Source organism: Megachile rotundata, chromosome 4, assembly GCF_050947335.1.
Source record: "Megachile rotundata isolate GNS110a chromosome 4, iyMegRotu1, whole genome shotgun sequence".
NCBI classification, from domain to species: Eukaryota; Metazoa; Arthropoda; class Insecta; order Hymenoptera; family Megachilidae; genus Megachile; species Megachile rotundata.
Window position 1 is genome coordinate 18,744,901 of NC_134986.1, and position 19,809 is coordinate 18,764,709.

The 19,809-nt window shown below is 45.2% G+C and overlaps 1 protein-coding gene across 18 annotated transcripts in view; it reads left to right on the forward strand.

Annotated features, from left to right (window-relative positions):
• Positions 1-19,809, forward strand: part of cac (calcium voltage-gated channel subunit cacophony) — a 106,504-nt gene that overhangs the window by 27,252 nt on the left and 59,443 nt on the right. For all 18 annotated transcript variants that reach the window (XM_076530418.1, XM_076530419.1, XM_076530420.1 and 15 more), the window contains exon 2: positions 2,225-2,464. In XM_076530418.1, coding sequence (XP_076386533.1) covers positions 2,226-2,464 — 239 coding nt within the window. In that variant the 5' untranslated portion in view covers position 2,225. The remainder of the gene's footprint in view (positions 1-2,224; positions 2,465-19,809) is intronic.

Here is a 19,809-nt window from a genome sequence, read left to right on the forward strand (position 1 = left end):
AGTTTGGAAGAATAATTTTCTCTTTCCATCGTTCGGAAACGACAAATAAATCCTGAACGACTCGTTCGTTGGTTCGCGCGCGGATCCCCATGATTCCAACAACTTTCCGTTCCCGTAGTCCGTTTGTCTTCGTGGCAATAAAACGAGAGCTTGGTGTACCATTCGAATCCAAGCGCAATTAGAAGATCGCGGGACTAAGCGAGAACAATTAGATGTTTAATTACATCCATACGCGTTCTCTTTACGGATGTTTTTGCGCGCTTAGATTTATCACCCTGAAGCGTCGTCGCGCGTTTATGAATCATTTTGTTGTTTGTTTCGCGGTGGTACTTCGTTTTCGAGCAAGAAAACAGAGAAAAGACACGAACGGGTCCGTGGTGAAACGTAATAAGGACAAATGGCTAGGGACCAGGCTGTATAAAGAAAGCGAGCTGCTGGAATAAATAGAACACACTTTAGAGAAGACTCGAGGGAAAAAATACATAAGGATAACAAGGGGTTGCGTGGCGACACAGGACCAGAATGAAATTTATGGATGTCGCTGACTCTTTCTATTTTTCTTTAATCCTCTCCTTCTCTTTCCTTCGTATATTGTAATTATCCACAAGAGGTATCGCGATAATCGGTGTGACTAACATTTACGGAACGAAAAATAGACTTGACACGAACGCTTCCATGAATCTTCCCGTATCTTTGCATCGCATCGGTTTCAATAATTTTTACCGCTTTGCGTGGCTGATATTTAGACCGTTCGTATTTTTAACTCTCGTTAGGCCTAACTTAGGTTTTAGATCGATTCACGCATCAACGAAACCGTCTCATTAAAAACCATCGAAATAAACATATTGTTTGTAAAATTTTACGATATCGTAAAATTATAATAGCGTTACGCGAATTGCGAACCATTTGGCTCGAGCAACCAACAAGTTAAACCACTTAGAATAGTAGGCCGCTGTCTGACTACATACGGAGCTTAATCACTTTCGATAATGACTGGCACGAGGCGGCTGATTCACGAGAACCCGATAAGCAAACTTTTCTACGTGATTATTCATTTCTTTCGTTCGAAAGCGCTTTCTAGCCCATTACGGTTCATCGTGATTATTAAAACAAGGAGAAATAAGCATTCGATGAAATGTTTCTTTGTTCTTTTCTTTTCCTTTCCCCGTTAATGCTACGTGTTGTGCAGGCCATTCGTGCTTTTCTTTTATTTCTTCGCGGTGCTTGACATTTACAATTTAATCCGGAACTAGTATAAAGGACCCGGTAATTTTTATAGCTATTTAAATATTTGTAAATTTCAGAATGTATTTTTAACTTTTTGTCGACACTGTGGGGCAAAATGACCATCATACTGTTCATGGAATAATTTCAAAGAACCAGAAAAGAGTAAAAGGGTAGTCGGAGAAGCACTCGTAATATATAATAATATTTTACTAATTTCCAGTTAATTTAATTGGTTTGAACGATGAGTACGTTGGAACGTTTCGACACAGCTTGTGGACGGTACTACCAACATGGTTTACGTTTAAACTAAATTAAAGGAACTGTAGTACGAGGGACAGTATAAATGGAAACGAGGGAGGATATTGAACTCTTAATAGGAACAGCAGATACATTAGCATCGGTGATTGCCTGATATTGACGTTAGAAGCACAAACGAGGGATTATTTATAGGAGTGATAAGTTTAACGGGATGAATTTAGTAAGTTAAAGATACTTAAAAAGTTAGAAAAACTGGATCGCGTGACTTGTCAGGTTCACGATCCTCTCAGATTAGGACAATCAACTTAACCTAATTAAAGTGGAAAACGGTCTTATTTAATTTCTTTCTAATCTCCTTAGTTGGCTACGTGTCCTGCTTAATCAGATGTACCAATTTTCCCTCGGAAGAGAACCTTCATCCGAAGCGAGACCAACAGTCTTGTAACTGTCCGAAGCATTTACATCGGACAATTATAAACTCCGCAGAAGTAGTTTCTTAACGCGATAATTTGTTCGGGTTCGAATGTAATTTTTTCCGGAATAAATGTACATGTTTTACGCATAAAAATAACAAATTTCTGTAGTAGAAAATGTGAAAGCTGGCGCGTTGACCGGGTCGTCGAAGAAGCGTATCAGGAATTTAATATCTTTCGAGGGAAGGTGCTTCGATTATAGAATTTTAAGCAGGTTTCGAGGAGAATAATTGTTATTAACGAAGGATAAATTTGTTGGATTGCAGGATGTTGGGCGGCGTGGGAGGCCGGCACATGTCGACGCGTCGGCGTGGCAGTAGCCCGCTGGTGCGTGGAGGTGCGGGCCTCGCAGGATATGGCGGACAAGCTGCCTCCGGAAACTCGAACGATGCTGCGATACCACCGGATATACAGAGATACGCCGCCAGAAGGCGCAGGGCGGTTACCACCAGCGACCACAAGAGTTGCGCCCTCGTCCATACTCGCATTAAACTCGGCGATATCATGTGAGTCTTCTTCTCTCATCATCATTTTCTCAACTTCTTTCCGACGCGTTATTTATGATAATGTATTGGATCGATGCAAAAGCTCAAATAATTTTGATAGAAGCAAGAAAATCTTATTTATTTATGGCCGGTGCGAGTCTATCTAGTATCGATAACATCGTGTGTCGACGGACGAAGGGGTTGAATTTCGCCAGTTTCCGGTATACTTCTTTATCGGTTTCCGGTACACTGCAACTGTCGGTAATACAGAACGTTACCCATATAGACTCAGTAAGGTTTCCTGTATGATGTTTATCAACCGGCAGCGTGGGTTATGGCTTATCTTCTACGGTCATAAATGAAACCTACGTAGAAAACTGTTCCTTTATTTATCGAGTCAGTACGAACGAATATCGTACTTATCAACGATTAATAACGTATCAAAATGAAAGGTGATCGAGAGGGATAAATAGAGAAAGGGTGAAAGACGACGAGTGTATGATAAAGCTTAAAACCGACAGTAATGCTTTTCCGTGATAATTATGTTACCAACGTCGAGTAATCGAGGTATTATAAGAAAGCTTAACTCATCCGATACGGTTAGAGATGGCGACAGTGGAAGGTTGCGTCCGACTACTACAGGGTGTTCTCTACTGCGGCTGAATTAAGCTCTAATTCAGCGAGGTGTTTGTATTTCTCGCCTGCCTCTTTTCATGCTTTTTCCCTTATCGATTAATCTTCGATCGTTCAGCCCTTCCTTCATATTTTTAACACGGACCGCCTTGGTAGCGATCGCTAAATTTGGATTTGATTTTTAATTATACAAACGGTCAAATATTTTTATATACCCTTCCAAATTAATTGTAATATCGATAGCTTCTCGATATTAACATAAAAATGAATCGGGAGATTCGAATCGCTTCGAGAGTTAAATGTGTCGCGTACGTTTCTATTTGATCGAATACCGATACGATGTTTATTATGTCGTTTTCTGTTCTTTAACGTCGTTCAATCGCGATTGACCGTGCGACAGCTGTCGTTGCGATCGTCTCGAAGGTGACTGCTCTAACCCTGTAAAAATAGAATCAATAAAAGGAATCGACGTTACGTGGAACTAGGTCTGCGCTATCGCGAACGAAATCGCCAAGGTTCTCGACCTTTGTCATTAAGACGGTCACAGACGTCGTCGATTTCGCGACGTCGTTTCTCCGCTTCGATTCTCACGATTTTTACCTTTCGTTCTTTAACCCTTTCACTGCCAGACGATACCTATCGGACGATACGTATACAATTCTGATAACGATGCTTAACTCTAGTCCTATTCGTTATTTTTGCTTCTTAATATTCCCGGTCACGATTATAGACATGCACGTATAAAAGATGAGTTGCAAATCGTTCGAAGAAGCCACCGAAAAGATCAACCAACAATTCCTTTGTTGCTTTCGTTTCGAAATATCTGTGTCCCTTTAATAATCGCGTAATAAATCGAACATTCCAAAACGTTCACTCGGGGTTCCGTTAATAACAATTTATAACAAACCTCGCATTGACGGTAAAAACCGTTCTTTATACCTGTTGGAATATCTTTAAATTATTCTGGATTCCCGTGCTTCATACATGTCTACCTTTTGCTACCTGATTATTTCGTTTGTTAACCTTCCGAAAATTCAATTCTCGTAGAATCGAATTCTTGTCATTTTACATTCTCCGACTTACCCAACCAAGGGCTATTAATTAACATCCCATATCCGAAGGAGCAGGTAAAAGTAAGAGCGTGAAACGCGAAGATGTCGTAATTACGGGACAGCGGCCGCCGAAACGTTGACACGAGACTGTTGAAGTGTCGAAAGAACATGATCGTAATCGCCGAAAAAAGAATCCATAAAAGACGGAAAACGAGACAGATTGGAACGATCCAGAAACATAGTTGACGAAGTAGGTCGCGATCGAATGAACGTATCCTTAAGAAAATGTTCTCTACAAACATTGAATTGATAAGACGAAAGTACGTGGCGTCCCGTCGGTGGTCGATCGGTAGCCGAAGCTCGATTTAGCGAAGAAAATGTGGCGGCAAACCGCAAGCAGATTCGAGGATGTCGAAAGGTACGATTTCGGCGTTGAACCGATCGGTAGCCAGGCGTAGTCGAGCCGTTCCCTCGACCCACACACACACACACACACACACACACACGCACACAGAGCCCCTTCCCGTTTACCGGTGGTGTGTCACCGTGGTGAATCGAGTCGGAGTCGGAGTCGGTGTCGGAGTCGGAGTCGGAGTCAGAGTCATGGAGTCGAGTCGACTCGGTCGTGTGTTTCAGGCTGGTTGCCGGCTGCCGCCGTGAATCAATACCCGCATTGCGCGTGCCACCTCTCTTTCTCTTTCCCTCGTTTCCCTCTCCTTCTTACCCCCTTCTCTTTCTCTCTTCTTCTACCCCTTACAACCCCGTTTCTCTCTCTCGCGCCCGCGCCCGATACTCTTCTCTCTCTTCCACTCCCGTTCTATCCCTTTATATGTATACTTTTCTTTGTTTTTCTACCGGGATTTTCCTTTTTCCTTCTTTTCTTTCTTCCTTTCGCTTCGAATCGTGTCATTGCTTCTTTCTTTCTCTTGTTATTACAATTTATGAATAACGAAAAACAAAAATGCTCAACCGAAAAAGCGGCCAATATCGAACAGACGAACGCGGTAATTACCACCAACTTTTACGTACAATCATTCCACTCTCTGCGTATTTACGGTTTGCGTACAATTATAAAAGTAATTTTGCCTTGCACTGTACTTTCCTCGCTGCAACGTTTCTTTCAAAAGTGCTAAATCGCTTCTACTCAGAAAATATCTTCTCCATTCCTTGCTTCGCTATTACTCCAACTAGCTGCTTTTCTTGCGTCGTCGATCCGCGTGGTAAACTGCCGCGTGGCGATGTAGCGTGCGAGGATACAACACGTGGTAATATTAACGGCGTGACGATCGATAGATCTTCTATCTTGTCTCGTTACGACGGGAATTAGGTTTTTTCTTTATTTTCGCGGCACAACGAGCGAAAACATCCCCGTGATTAGAGGGCGGGTGTTGCAACGGATCGTGACTCCGTACGAATTCAATAGGCTTGCCAAACGAACACGTGGTTAGAAAGAAGCATTTACAATTACAGCATGTTCATTCGATGAAATCAAAACATGTACAACTATATTCCACCGTGGGACAATTTGATACGCCTATATCGATAAACGCGTAAAACATTTTACTACGATTTTTAATAATTATATCTAATTCCTCGTAAGAAACAGTTGAACGGTTTAAAGATCGATTTTTCGGAAATCGGCAAACGTCCAGTGATTCCTGATACGGTCACGATGGAAACGTCTTGCGAGGTCAGTAAACTCGAGGATTTCCAGCGGCGACGTTCCCTTCTGGGAATGATATTTTCTCGTAGGAAAGACACGGGGAACGTAACGGGTGTCCAGTTACTTGTCGGGTTTTTATTACGAGAAATAAGACGATGCGTCTTCGAACGTTATCCCAGAGTCATAAATCCGGGACGAGAAACTCGAACGCGAAAATTGCATCGAGCTTTTTTGCTTAACACGACAAAATCGTTGACGTATCGCGACGATATTCATTAATCTTGCGATCAAGTCGCGGACATTTACGCTCGAACTTTCAACAGATAATCAGAAAAGTTGGTAACGGCAGAGAATAGCGGCGAAAATATTGGTTCAAATATTCGTGATCGTGAAATTCTTTGTACATCGAATGTTTTCGACGAGGGGAAAATGGAGATTGAAGTTTTTTTAACATTTCGTTAGATCCGAGAAATCTATCAGAATATTTCCTTTGTTTCGACTTGCATTTTATAACGAGCGTGCATATTTCATCGTGCTCGTAAAAGTAGAAGTACGAGAACGAACGATCAGGTTTTAAAATTCGCAACAAATAAGTTGCGACATACAAAAGGAATGCAGTTTTTAATAAAAATCGGTATGTATCGGTGTCGCGCACATGGGGAGAGAAAGTTCGATAAAAGAAGCGAAATTAACGGAGTTACGTGCTCGTCGTAAAATAAAACTTAACGTACTAAAGTAAATGAATGAAAAAGATAGCACGTGGTCGAATTACGGATCGAGGATGACTTAGAACCACCGATGCACATTGTTTACGTACCATTTTGGAACACGTGGCTGTCGGTGGAACTTATCTAACGCGTTGAACGAATATCGTAGAAGAACATCGTTTATAAATCGCTAGAAATATAGGTGAGGGTAGGATGTGTCTTGGAAGGAGCAAAGATGAGTAGGCATCACGTGTACCGATAAGCAAGTTAACGTGAGAGAAACGGATTAATTTGCGAATGACCGATCGAAAAAGCGAAAGAGATGGCACGCCGCTGAAACCTTACGGTTCTATCCTCGGCATAAGGAGACGTAAATCCATTTGGCTCCGCTTTGGTGTCTAGTAGCTCTTACGTTAGAAGACCAATAGATGACGAAGCTAACGGGGTTCAGATGACTTGACTTACGAAGCCCTGCCATGCTCTCGGTGCAACGTACCGTTTTCCTTTCGTTCTGCCCAGCAATGAAGTCGTTCGCGAATGCATGTCACAGAATACGTTCCACTTTTCCTCGCTGTTCATTCAGCCTTTCCAATCGCGATTATTCGGATTTCGATCGTTTCGGTTAAAGCTTTCGTATTCGTACCTTTGTATCGTCGACATAATACTAACGCTGTTCGATAATTCCTTTCGGTAATTAGTCGATTATAAGATTCGAGGCATTAGTGGGCGGTGATGAACACGACACGGCACTCGACGTGCTAAACTCGATGAAAACGAATAGTAATAATAACGCTAACTAAAATGTGCGGTGTAGGTCACCGGTGACTCTACCACTGTCAACGCGCTAACCTTCGAACGGAGAAGCCAGGTCAATCGTGACCCAGACCTACGTAAACGACCACGCTTCGATTAATGTTAGACGCTGAAATTTCCAGACGGAAGACTTAATAGATCGAAAGGAGGGAGGTCGAAAACAATGGTAGGTGGGTGGATAGAGTCGTAGAGGACTTGCACTCGTAATAGAGACGCTCGCAGCGAGTAGAGCCGTACGGGGACATTGAAGAAAACTAAAAACCTATCATGTGTAGCGGTGTAAGGAATCGTAAGGGGTCTTGTTTTAAAAGAAGGAATCAGATCACGATAACGTAACAACTTTATAATAGCATTGCGTGTGTGCGTGAAGGTTGAAACTGCGTTACCGTGTAAATAGGGCGGTCGCAATTAATAGGTTGAAGTTAACCCTTAGCGTTCACCGTTAGTCGATAAACGGGACAGCGTAGTTTCTGAAACAACTTTAGTCGCAGCGAGTGTATCGTGTTCTACGCGATATTAATACAAAACCGTAAACTTTCGGTTGAAAATAATCGCCCTCGTAACTATATATGTATGTACACGAGTGAATCGAGCGACGAAAACAACGTCGTCGTAAGAACGTCGTCCGTTGGTTCCTTGACATCTCGAAAGCAGTCGCTATCGAATCGTGGTACGATCGGAGAGTAGAAAGGAGGGGGTTCGACTGTGAGAATTTTAATCGAATCATTCGATCGGTCTGTCAAAGCATAGAGGTGACGTCACTCGGTCTCTCGCCAATCAAGATCGAACGAGAGCATCGGATGTAGCACGGCCGATCGAGCAGCTGCCGTTTTCAGCTCGGTTAAAATCGTCCACGGGAAAACGCGCTTCGTTAATTCGATATTTATCGATCGATCGATCGATGCGCGTTCGTTCCTCGGCTCGCGCTCTCTCTCGCACTTTGCGACCGAGGAACGCGACTCGAAGACGCTTCGGTAATCAAAAGAAGCGACGAGGACGAGCAAAATAGGGTCTAGATTTCTAACGCGATAGATCGTTGTTCTTAAGGGGTTAGCTCATCTTTGACGCCTCAGAAAATCCAAATTTCTCTTCTCGTCTTAAATAATAAACTTACAGCGACTTAGATTACAAAGCTTCTACGTATTTATTTACTCTGTTACTTGACCGAATAAAATTTTACAAGTTACTCTACGCAGCTTTCGGAATACGAGTGATCGCGGTACGCGTTCTGTTGCCACGTGTTCTAGCGGAACGCGTCGTTGCGCGTTGCATTACTAAATCGACACGCGTTAAACGACAGCGAAGAAATTGATAAAAAAGTTCGGTGCGTTGTTGGAAAGCTAGAGGGTAGCATGTGGGTTAGGATAGTCGTAGACGCGAGGATACGTTGAGGATGGTAGATAGCGGCGGTATCGGTATCCCTCGCGAGTTACGCGCTCGTCGATGGATAACACGGGACGAAGAGGGATGTTTGCGAGCAAAGGGTGGCTCGAGCCGCGTGCGGCGGAGCAAAGAGGGTGGGTGGGTTCTGGATAGGCAGTCGAGGAGAGTTCGACGTCCCACATTTTCTCCAACCCCTGCCAACAGTGAGTCCACCACCTACGGGCTCCTCTTCCTTCCCTTTGCCCTTCGACCTCTCTCTGTCCGCCCCTCCTATCGGTCCTGCAACCGCCACCCACTCGCCACCTTTCCGCTACTAACCCCCTGGCACCCTGTTCGCCGAGTCTCGACAACGTTTCGCGATCCCATCAACGAATGAAGGTCCACATCGACGCACCTCGTTGCGTTTATTGTCTCTTTCGCTCGGAACAGAAGCGGAAACGACGGAGACGATGAACCGTGGGAGTCGGCCAGGATGGACCGACTACCGACAAAACGAACGGTGGACGTGCAAACATTCGAAGGAATCTTTTAAAGGTATTTTTCCGGAGAAAATCTACTTAGCTGTAAAAAAAATCTAATCTTAGCTGTAAAGTTGGTGTAGCTTGCGGCTCTTATGCGACAACTTATAACCACCGAAGCAATACGGGACATTGTGCCTAGTTTCACAGGGAAGAATAGTATTCGCCTTTGTTTTTCTAAGGCAATTAGACGTATAGAATCGATGTATGCAGCCCATACAGTGCTCATAGGCTCGATCGCTACACGCGATGCGTTCAACCCTCTATCGGAGCATTGGGATTTCGAATATGTAACGAAAATCACTTTTACTTTCGAACGAAGTTGCACGAAAAAGTTTGCAATTCGGTTACCTTTAACATTCCACCAATCGGAAGTCTATTAATAGACTGGTGACAGTGGCTATCGACTGAAAATCAATTAACACGTTGAATGCCATGGGAATCACCTGTAATCGGCTTTACGAGTTTAATTCGCTGAAATAATTGAAAGACAGAGAAAGAAGATTGCCGTGTTGGCCGGTGTATACCGGGTTGCAGCGTAAACTACCTTTCGGTTTTGGAACAACTTGGGAGAAACTTAACGCAGACCCTTCTGTTTTCGACATAGCCAAGCTTGTCTTCGCTCGAAGAAAAGTTTGGTAGCACGCGATTATGCTTCGCAGGAGAAATCGGAAGGTTACCATTTTTCGATTTTTGAATCGTGCAAAGAATCTAGGGATTGTTGTTAGCTTGCTTCTCGGTATACACGCGGATTAAGCAATCAATTTTTGGCATAAAAGCTACACGATTTTTATATGATGAGGTTGCCGGTGGAAAACAAAAGAAATAGGTCTTGTACCAGTTTTCGAAGCGAACTGAGGGCAACAGAGGGAATAGAAGAAGAAATCGTCGATGTTGAAACGATCGGTGTTGGTATCGCGTGACGTCGTACTCTGCCAAACATTATTATTCCAATTACCTTAATTACCACGCGGTCCCTGCGCTTTTTCGTGCACGAAGTCGGAAACGAGGCTGACCAAGCCGAGCAGAGACGGGGAGACCTTTTCTCCCTGTTCAACAGCCCGTGCACGCTGAATTCGCGAGTATTTTCATGAAAGTGGGATAAAAAGGGACAAAAGCGAAGAACGACGGGACAGAACGACCAAGAGGGGAAACAGAAATCGATCCTAAGTACGCGTGCACTTTGACGACGCGACTATACAGAAGCGCATTCGATGATACATTGTTACGCGTTCTTCGTTAATATCGTCTCTGTTCACCGTCGTCGTCGTCGGTAATCTGACCGTGAAATTCGGTCAGTTTTAACGATTCCTCCCGGGAGCTACGACAAACCAGGAAGCACGAGTCCGTGGAACAGGTGTTTGCTTCTATGACATCTTCTAATTCGATCCACTGGTAATCTAAATATCGTGGAGATGTGTAAATTCGTATTCCTGAATCAACAACGAATCACAGCCGTTTCGCTAGACAATGACACACCTTCGTCTTTGATTTATTTGTGGAAGGTGCAACGCGGATTAATGATGCAAATGACAAGGGGATTACTTCAAATATTTACCATAGTAGCAAACGATTATAATATTATAATTGCTTAACTCGTCAATTGGACTATTATTATTTGATCGATGATTAGGTTGGCTTTTTCCTCGAAAAGAAGAATCATCCATTCGCTACGATGCTCGATAGTTATCCCTTTAGTTTTAGAATGTCGAATCTGGTTTCTGTAGGGGGAATACGACAACCGAAAACAGGTTGAACAGTCGTTGATTTTTCAGGGCTTTTAAAATTTTGCAAGCTAGAGATGCGAGGATGGGGAATCTGGAAATATGAGGCTGTATATTGGAAACGATCGGTAAGTTGGTTGTTAATCGAAGCTGCGTTTATACCGCGAACGATAGGAGCGCAGTTAACCGTGTTTCATTGTTCCGGGCGAGTACGCGAGATTCGATCGGAAGTTTCGTGCCAGCCACGGCGTAATCGGAGAATCGAGCCATTCGACTAACTTTATCTCGATTCGAGCCCCTTCCGATACAGCTCTCGCCTATCGATGATACTTCGCTTCTACGGTCAGCTATGAAATTTTAATCGTTTTATCACTATTTTATGCCGGACGCGTAGATCGTTGTTATCCTCGGCGACGTAGTTTCCATAAACGATCGCGCGTATTAGGAAGTCAACGTCGTTTCGTGTTGTTTCACGAGTCTCTAACGTTATAAACGTGTCGACGATATCAACGATTGCACGTTTTATACGAGTTGACAAAGGCAGCCGAACTTCTTTTCATGAACGACAGAGGGTGTAGCTCAGGATATGCACTCGAATACGATTTACAATGGCTTCAGACGATTTAACTGTTTGGTATTTTTATGCGTGTTTGAGCATCCGACAGAGTTTCGGAAAAATCGGCATTAAATGCGTGGAAAGTCGTCGAAACTAAGCGTTCGAGATTACGCAGAGTTTGCAAAGCGAGAGTGCACGCGCACGCAAAATGGAGGCCCGGTGGAATCCAATATGGGTTATGGTGTTTATAGGGTAGCAAGCAGCGGTCGGCAGGCAACGGGAGCAGGTTCGAAACCTGGGCAAACAGCCATTAGTAATCGATACTCGCGTAAACATTGTACCAGCACGCTTGGAGAATAACCAATTAATTTGCCACTCGGTTCGCCTTCGTGGCAATGTTTGCGCTCGATTTCTTTCCGTCGATCGAGCGTAACGCCTAAAAATTGCGATAACCAAACAGACGGCTGGTTTCGCGTTCGTTCGGAGACGGATCGCGCGGTGACAGCCGCTCGACGATTCTCGAGGGCACTCGTCGTGACACGGCTATGCCAGCCACGCGAAAAAGCACGAATTGCAAATTAATATTTGTGGGCAGGGACTCGGTTGAAAATCGAGGCCAATCGTGGCAAAAAGTTGTTCCGCGCCGTAGTCTGCGTGAGACACGAATGAGCTGGATTATTTGGCGCTGTGAGATATCGCGTGGTATCGTTCAGGACGTTCGCGGAGTTTACAGGATGTAGTCGGTGCTCGCTGCCTTCGAAACTGGACCAACTGCGCTTTATATCGAACAATTCTGCTCTTACCGTTAGCGATATCGGCCAATTCTTTGTGAAACCTTAAAGAATAGGTTTAGATTATTATTTACGAGAGACACTTTCGTTCGGCCGCTTAGAATAGCGAGCTCGTATCGCGAAACGTATACCGTTCGCGGACAAACTGGGTCGTATACGTCGGTTAGGCTTTCGAAAAACCCGATAAAATTCTGGAACACTCGGCAAACTTTCTGCCGCGTTACGCAATCGTTCGTCGCGGCAAATATTCCCTATTATTTTCGGTAAAAGATTAAGTCGGGTGTCGTCGAGATGCGAACGACCCAGGTTATCCGTGACGGGTTAAAAAAAATAGTACAATTGCCGCTATCGTGTACGGATCGATATTACGAGCAGGAAAAACAGTTATCTGGATGAAAGGGTAATTTATTTTCGCGTCGTATGGAAGAGTAATCATCTTGGACGAAAATCAGTTTCCATCGGTGGTGTTGAAAGAGTTGGTTTTCCAATTTGTATCTGGCGACGATTTATCAACTGTTAGAACGCCGGTTGGAGCTTCGACTAACACAGAATTATTGGGTGCAGATGAAAATCAAGGGTAGAGAAGCCGTTATCTCGAAGGGTGGTCGATGAAGTCGTCGAACCGACTTTCCAGCAGGCTTTTCAGACCGATTTCCAGCTGGCGTGGCAGCGAGGACGCGTAAAGAAGAGCGAAGACAACAAAACGAGACGCGATGGGAGGAGTGCGCGAGAGAGGAAAATATCGTAAATAGAAAAGCTACGACGAAGAAGACGGCGAATGCCCCGGCGCGGCGTTCGACCTGCAGGTGCAGAAAACTTGACCGAGTTTCCGAGGTACACGCGGCGCAGGGTGACCCAGATTTCGTCCTCTCTCTTTCTCCGTTTCTCTTGTTTCGCGGTTCTCCCTTGTTTGCAACCCCCGTGTCCGAAGACCCCCATGTTTGCGTCGAGTACCGAGCTACGACCTTCCCATAACCTACAAACCCGATGTATCGTTAGCAACGACGTTCAGTTTACCCTGTCCGTTCCTAAGTCCTAAATCCTCTCGGCTCTTTTGTCTATATTTTTTTTCTTCGATAACTTCCAATTCGCTCGTCGAACGACGGGTACAGAGCGTATCGAGAAAAGATGCGACGCGCGTCGACGACGTTTCCCGCTTATCTCGACACGCGCTAACGGAGCTCTATCGTCGTAGTGCAGATTTTAAGCGGTGTAATCGGTCGCGTGCTGTACGCACGGTACTTGGCACCGATAGCGAAAAGAAGCGAAAGGTTCTTTTCATCTATTTCAAGCTACTTCCGACAAAAGTTTGGTGTTCAGAATTGTTTATGCGTATAAATAAATAATATATTTTTAGCGCGTTTAGCACGCGGTAGAAAAACAGATCGATGAGCGACGACGACAGTCCCTCGGTCTGGCCGAGATATCGCACCGGGAATGATAACATCGATCGTCGTCTAGCTGACGTCACGTGTGCGGTGAAAACGTGTAAATCAGCCGGTCGATCGTATTTCATCCCCCTGGAAGCAACCTGTTCACCGTGGGATTCCCATATACCCGATGGACTCTGAAAATCTGCGACCGAACAGATAGTCGCGCACGGACGCCGCGGTGTCCGAGTAAATAGAGCACGGAAATTAACGCGTGTGATACGTATAGAGGCGTCCCTGTATATTGAAAAAAAGAGGAAACAGCTTTTCAAGATTAGCAACTCGAATCGCCGCTCTTTTTAACCAGTTTAATATCTCGAAAACTGTTTCGTAACAGACTCCTTCTCGGCGAATACAAATACGTTTAATTTTAAAGGAGTACAGGAATCGACTTTCGAATGTTAACGCGAAAGAATCTCGTGCAAGTATTTATAGGTATAGTTCACGGTTTTAAAATAAACACGAAAACCAGTCTAAAATTAAGTTGAAATTATCGTTATTTTAATGGTTAGCGGGGAGTCGATAAAGTATTAACAAAGTCTTTGTATTTAACCGCGAACGAATCGGATCGATACTTTTAGAAATATTTTTAGGCAACGTTCGACGTACATGTATTTTCGGCGATGGAAAATGATCCTTCAAGTATATTCTACGCCCTTTTACTTTGGCATATAGAGCGTAGAACGTTACCGTGCTGGAAAATCTTGGATGGTCGATCGGGCCTCGATCAATCGTGCGAAAAATGTAAAACTAATAAACGTCGGTGGGAACGGCTTTGTTGCGAGCTCCGAGATCGAGCTATGTTCTTCCACCGTTGGGTAATCGATTCGAATTATTAATACACAGGACGAAAATTTTGGCTCGCTTCGAACACGATGTTCCAACGTTTTCCGTGTAACGCACAATATCGAATGTTCTTTCGTATTACCGGGAATGTTCGTCCGGTGAACGGTCGCTGTTTTCGCCAGAAATTTAATGCGCCATTTCAATATCACCGAAACCGAAATGCCAGCGTCGCGTGGCCGTTGAAGCACACGAGTGATTACGATGCGTCACCAGATGATCTAGACGCCGTAACAGCCATATCCTCAGATTTATTTCGAGGTTAACGGCGACATTGCAGCATCGTTGCGCCACATTTTTCTCGGTAAAAAGGCGTCACCAATTCCTGCGATAGAAACGCGACCGCCACCACGGTCGATGATATACAAACGAGATCGTTTTCTAAGTATTTTCTACCGTCGCTGGATTCCTATTCTTCCGAATCGGAAAATTTTCACGGGTACTCGTACCCGTTCAAGGATTAAACGGCGTAAAGCTTCGAGAGGCGTGAATAACGATTGTTCCGACGAGCTTCCGAATCGTCGAGTTTTCGAATACCTGTATTACCGAAATTTCCGAATGTCCAAATTCCGCGGACGTTCGAATTGCCGAACCACCGAATACCGGAATCGTTCGGATTCACCGGTGAAAGGATTGGCGAGCGAACTTTCCACTGATGTAAATTTCGGAAGTTTCGTAACGGAGAAAATCCAGCGTCTCGAGGGTCAATGGGGTAGCTATCGGGGTGGTGGACAAGGCGTTAATAAGAATGGTTGTTAGCGAAGACGTTGCATCGCGTAGTAGCGTAGCGTAATGTAATGCAATCGGGCAGCAGGAAGGAAATGGAAAACAGCGAGCGTGTGTGCGAGGATGGCGTAAGAGAGAGAAAGAGAGAAGGCAGAGAGGCAGAGCGAGAGAGCGGAGAAAGGGGTGGCGACGGTGTGGCGGTGGTGGTCGGTGTGGAGGTAGCGGGAGGGTCGTAGGTATCGCACCAGGGTGTATGCACCGAAGAGGGGTAGGCCGCGGCGGGGGTCACGGAGTGCGCTGACCTACTGTTCCACATTCGTCGTACAGAGCAGCCTTTCCGAACTTCGTAGCGGAGCGAACCCAGAAACCCAGAACGCTGCCCCTGCACCCTTCCGCTCTCTCTGGCTACCCCTCGAACACTGCCCTCTCTTCCTCTTTCTCGCCAATTATCCTGCCATTTCTCTCTCTTTTACACCGCTTTCACTCCCCCCTCGCGGTGTTCCCCTTTTTCCATCGCTCGCCTAACGTCTCGCGGATTTAGAGCTGAATCGTTTATATCGTGGAATCGCGTGGAACGGCGCAGCCATCCGGGCGCATCGCGTCGTTCCTTCCTTTCTTTTCTCCGCTTTTTCTTTTAATACGCGGACACGTACAGATCGAGAGAGCTTATCCGCCGTTTTTCGCCGATTCGGGATACTTCGCTCGTTCATGGAGAAACAACGGGTTAACCGTCGAAATCCATCGAGGGTAGTAATCTGATTGATACGCGCGGAACGATTCGGATTTATACTTTACCGTTGTTTCGTTGTCACCGAGTACTCGCGTTATTCTTTCTTTATCCATGTTACTGTTCATTAACGGGCCATTCAATGTACTCGGATGCTTCGTTTCAGTTCGTTCTCTCCTCGTTGCGCGTAATTTTATACCGTGGGATGATTTTGATATACCACACCCGATGATAGGTTAAATCATTCGCTGTGGACGATGTACGTAATGTACGTTGTTGGAAATAGACTATTAATCCTTCGCGTCGAAATCGTGTTTTCTACATTATATGCATATCCGATGCGACGTTACTTTTATGCCTGTTTACGAGAATGCTTATTTTTTTTACTTCCCTCGTATTTCATAGATCACTGTATCGAATATTATTATGCAAGCAAATATATACAAATTTCGAGCGTATCAAATTAATTCAGTAATTTCCTATTTCGTCATAATCGATAAATGATTCCTATCTGTTCGGTATTTTCCCAACTGTGCTTAATGATGGGCAAGTACTTTCGAGCGCTAATGTAGGTCACTCAATTAAATAATTATACGTATAAGGAGTTAATTAGAAAAAGAGTATCGGTAAGATATACTCCCGTATAAATTACGTATTATCCGATATACCGTAGATTTCTTCGAACCCGTTTAAAAAACCACGTAAAGTATCGAGCATAATTATCCCGTTACCGCTACAAAAATTTTAACGTTAACGCGTTAAAAAATTGTTGGGAGAAAAGGGCAAGTAACCGCGATAGAAAATCAATCGCGAAGAAGATTCGAAGAAAACGGTCATTGAATAAGAGACAGCAAGAACAGGCCGCTGAAATTTATCGCGGTCATTTAGCAACGACCCGGCAGTTAGCTCGTTTCGTTCGCAAGGGCAATTAACGCTGCTCCCGTAGAGGGATCGTTGAACCAACCTGCAGCTGCTGTTTTCTTTCTCGATCGGTTTCAACGCCGTTCGAAAACATCGTTTCAAACTTTGTTCTATAGATTTCGAAATTTGTTTGTTTGGAGAAATAAAGAAGAAGAAAAGGACGTTTTTGCGCGAATCGGAAGACAGGCAGAAAGGGAGGACGGGGCTCCTGGACTGCAAGGAACATTCATGCACCCCGAAAGCTCGTTTCCCTCCCCGTTGCAAGCGCAGCGGCGCATGTCTTGCCGTTGCCGGCGCTATCGGTTCGACGCACACAGTCCTAACGAAAGCTCACTTACGCTCACGAATTCTGACACACACCGGTTAACCAGTGTGTTCGTCGTGACACCTGGCGTTTCGACCAGGTAAGCGACCTCGCGCCGATTCAAAAATGCCCGCGAAAATTCGAACGATTCGACGACGATGCTGCTCGCGAATTCCCAAGTTTTCGAAATCTGGTATTATTCGAAGTATCATCGGTATGTCAGCGATTTTATAGAGTAATAAGTAAAATCTCTTAAACCGAGTCCAACGAATAATTGAACGTTTGCTTTTCGAAAAGTACCGGGCGATAACGGACGAACGAGCTCGATTGAAAAATCAGCAACGTTATTACGAAACTTTTAAAGAGAAACTTTCTCGCCGAGTTGGAACGAGTGGAATTCTTAACAAACGCCAAGTTTTCTCGGCTCTTGATAGACCAACATCGGTTATTTAGGTGTGCAATTATCACAGTTATTTGAAAACCTTCGAAGGAAGGCATTGCTACGTTACCCGTTCGACGGGTCTCTAGCATTCGAATCGAAAGCGTGCATGAGCAATACGCGCAGAGGACACGCGTTCTCTACGGACTAATAGGCGTCGAACACGTTGCGCGGGATATATAACCAAGGTGTGTATAGTTTACAAACTTTTGGCACCGACAGCCTTCGCGACATCGTCTCGAAGACACGCTCGAATTAACCGATGACAATAATAGAAAAAGTCTACCCGTTAATCCGTCGCCGATACGTTGGAAACGAACGGTTCGATTCGATTCGCCTCGGAAACGTATTTTCGAAAGAGTATTCTTTTCACCTAGTCCATGACAATTTCTTTACCGAGAGTGCAACCCCGAACGGTCGGAGGAAATGGATTAACCCCTTAGCGAATACTTTTTTCCGGTCTAACAGAAAATCTTGATATTCCTAAATCTGGGACAATCTCTTCGTTTTAATTATGAAATCGAGAAAGTAAAGTAACGGAACACGAACGAAAATCGAATGTATTCATTTACTATATCCATTCTATGCTAATGGAAATGTCCTGAAAGCATTTGCCGCTTACGAAAGAAATTTTTGAACGATAATCGTTTTCACTTGGAACAAAATCGAGTTTTCTACTCGTCGAAAGAAAACGTAAATCGTTACTGGCCGAGCGATACGAGTTTGGCGGGCGACGATCGGACGTTAACGCGTCTCGGCAGAGGTAATGTCGGCGAGAATATTTGTAAGGTCACGAAGAAGCAGGTGGAGGGATCCGTGGGCACGCGGTACGCACCTGTACCTCCCCACCCGGGGTTGCAGCGGCGAAGAGACGTGGCAACGATCCTCGCGAACGCGTGCAACCGACAGAGACGAAAGTCTATCGAGGGCTGATAGCGCAGCAAAGGAAAGGCAATCGTGGCAAGAGAGACGGACAGCGTTCGAATCTGTCTGGTAGAGGGAGTCGAATAGACGAGCAGCGGAGGAGCGAAAACAGCGAAGCTCGAGGCGTAAGGGTGGCGAGGAAGCGAGAGGGAAATCGAAGGAACGACCAGCGGAGGAAACGCAGAGAGCAAGAAGGGTAAAACGGCGAGCGAGCGAGAGAGAGAGAGAGAAAGAGAGATAGAGAGTGAGCCGCGCGAACCGAAGCAGAGAAGTTTGGGGGTAAAAGCGAGAAGGAAGGATCGACGGAGAAAGAAGAAGCGATTCGCGAAGGGTGCCAGAGAAAGAGGGTGAGAATCGGCCGGTGGTGGTGGCAGAACGAACGAGAGAGAAGGAGAGAGGCCAGATTGAATCGGACGGAGACAGAGAAAGCGTGTAGGCGGTGGTGGAAGAGCGAGAGAGCGTAGTCGAGCGACCGTCCCGCTGTGGCCACGAGCTCCGACGCTCGGGGAACGTAGGTAGTGCGTGAACTTCCGGCCGAGTGAAACGGACTAGAGAGAAAAGGGAAAGAAAGAAGGAACGGAAGAAAAAAAGCAAGTAAGAGAGAAGAAAAGAAAGAAGGCCCTCGATAAATTCGATTCACCCTCGGACATCTCGGAATCCTCCCTGGCTCGGTCGTATCGCGCTTAATTCGCCGGACATTCGAGGACACGTAGGGGGGTGACCACCAGGACTAGAATAGTAACCGGAACAGGAGGACGTACGCGCACCCGTGGAGAAGGATTTAGTGGAGAATCTAAAGTGGTCACGGAGTGTGTGAGAAATCGTAAGAGAGAGGAAGAGAGAGAGCGAGAGAAAGAAAGAGAGAGAGAGAGAGAAAGAGAGGGAGAGAAAGAGAGGAAGGGAGAGAGAGAGAGAGGAGCGTGCGTGTGCGAGTGTCGTCGGTGAAAAGAAGAGGTTTTCGTTTTCGTGGTCGTCGTCGTCGTCGCTCGATCGCCCTCGGGAAACGGTGAGGGACGCGAGTGCGTTTGTTATGCGTACCAGAGCGTGGTACAGTGGCGGTTGACGGCGACGAAGACGAAGAACAGGAGGACGAGAAGAACGAGAAACCGAGGAATAAGAAAAGAAAGAAGAGGAAAAAGGAGGAGAAGGATAAAAGAAAGAAGCAACAGCAGCGGCAACAGCAGCAGCAGCAGCAGCAGCAGCAGCAGCAGT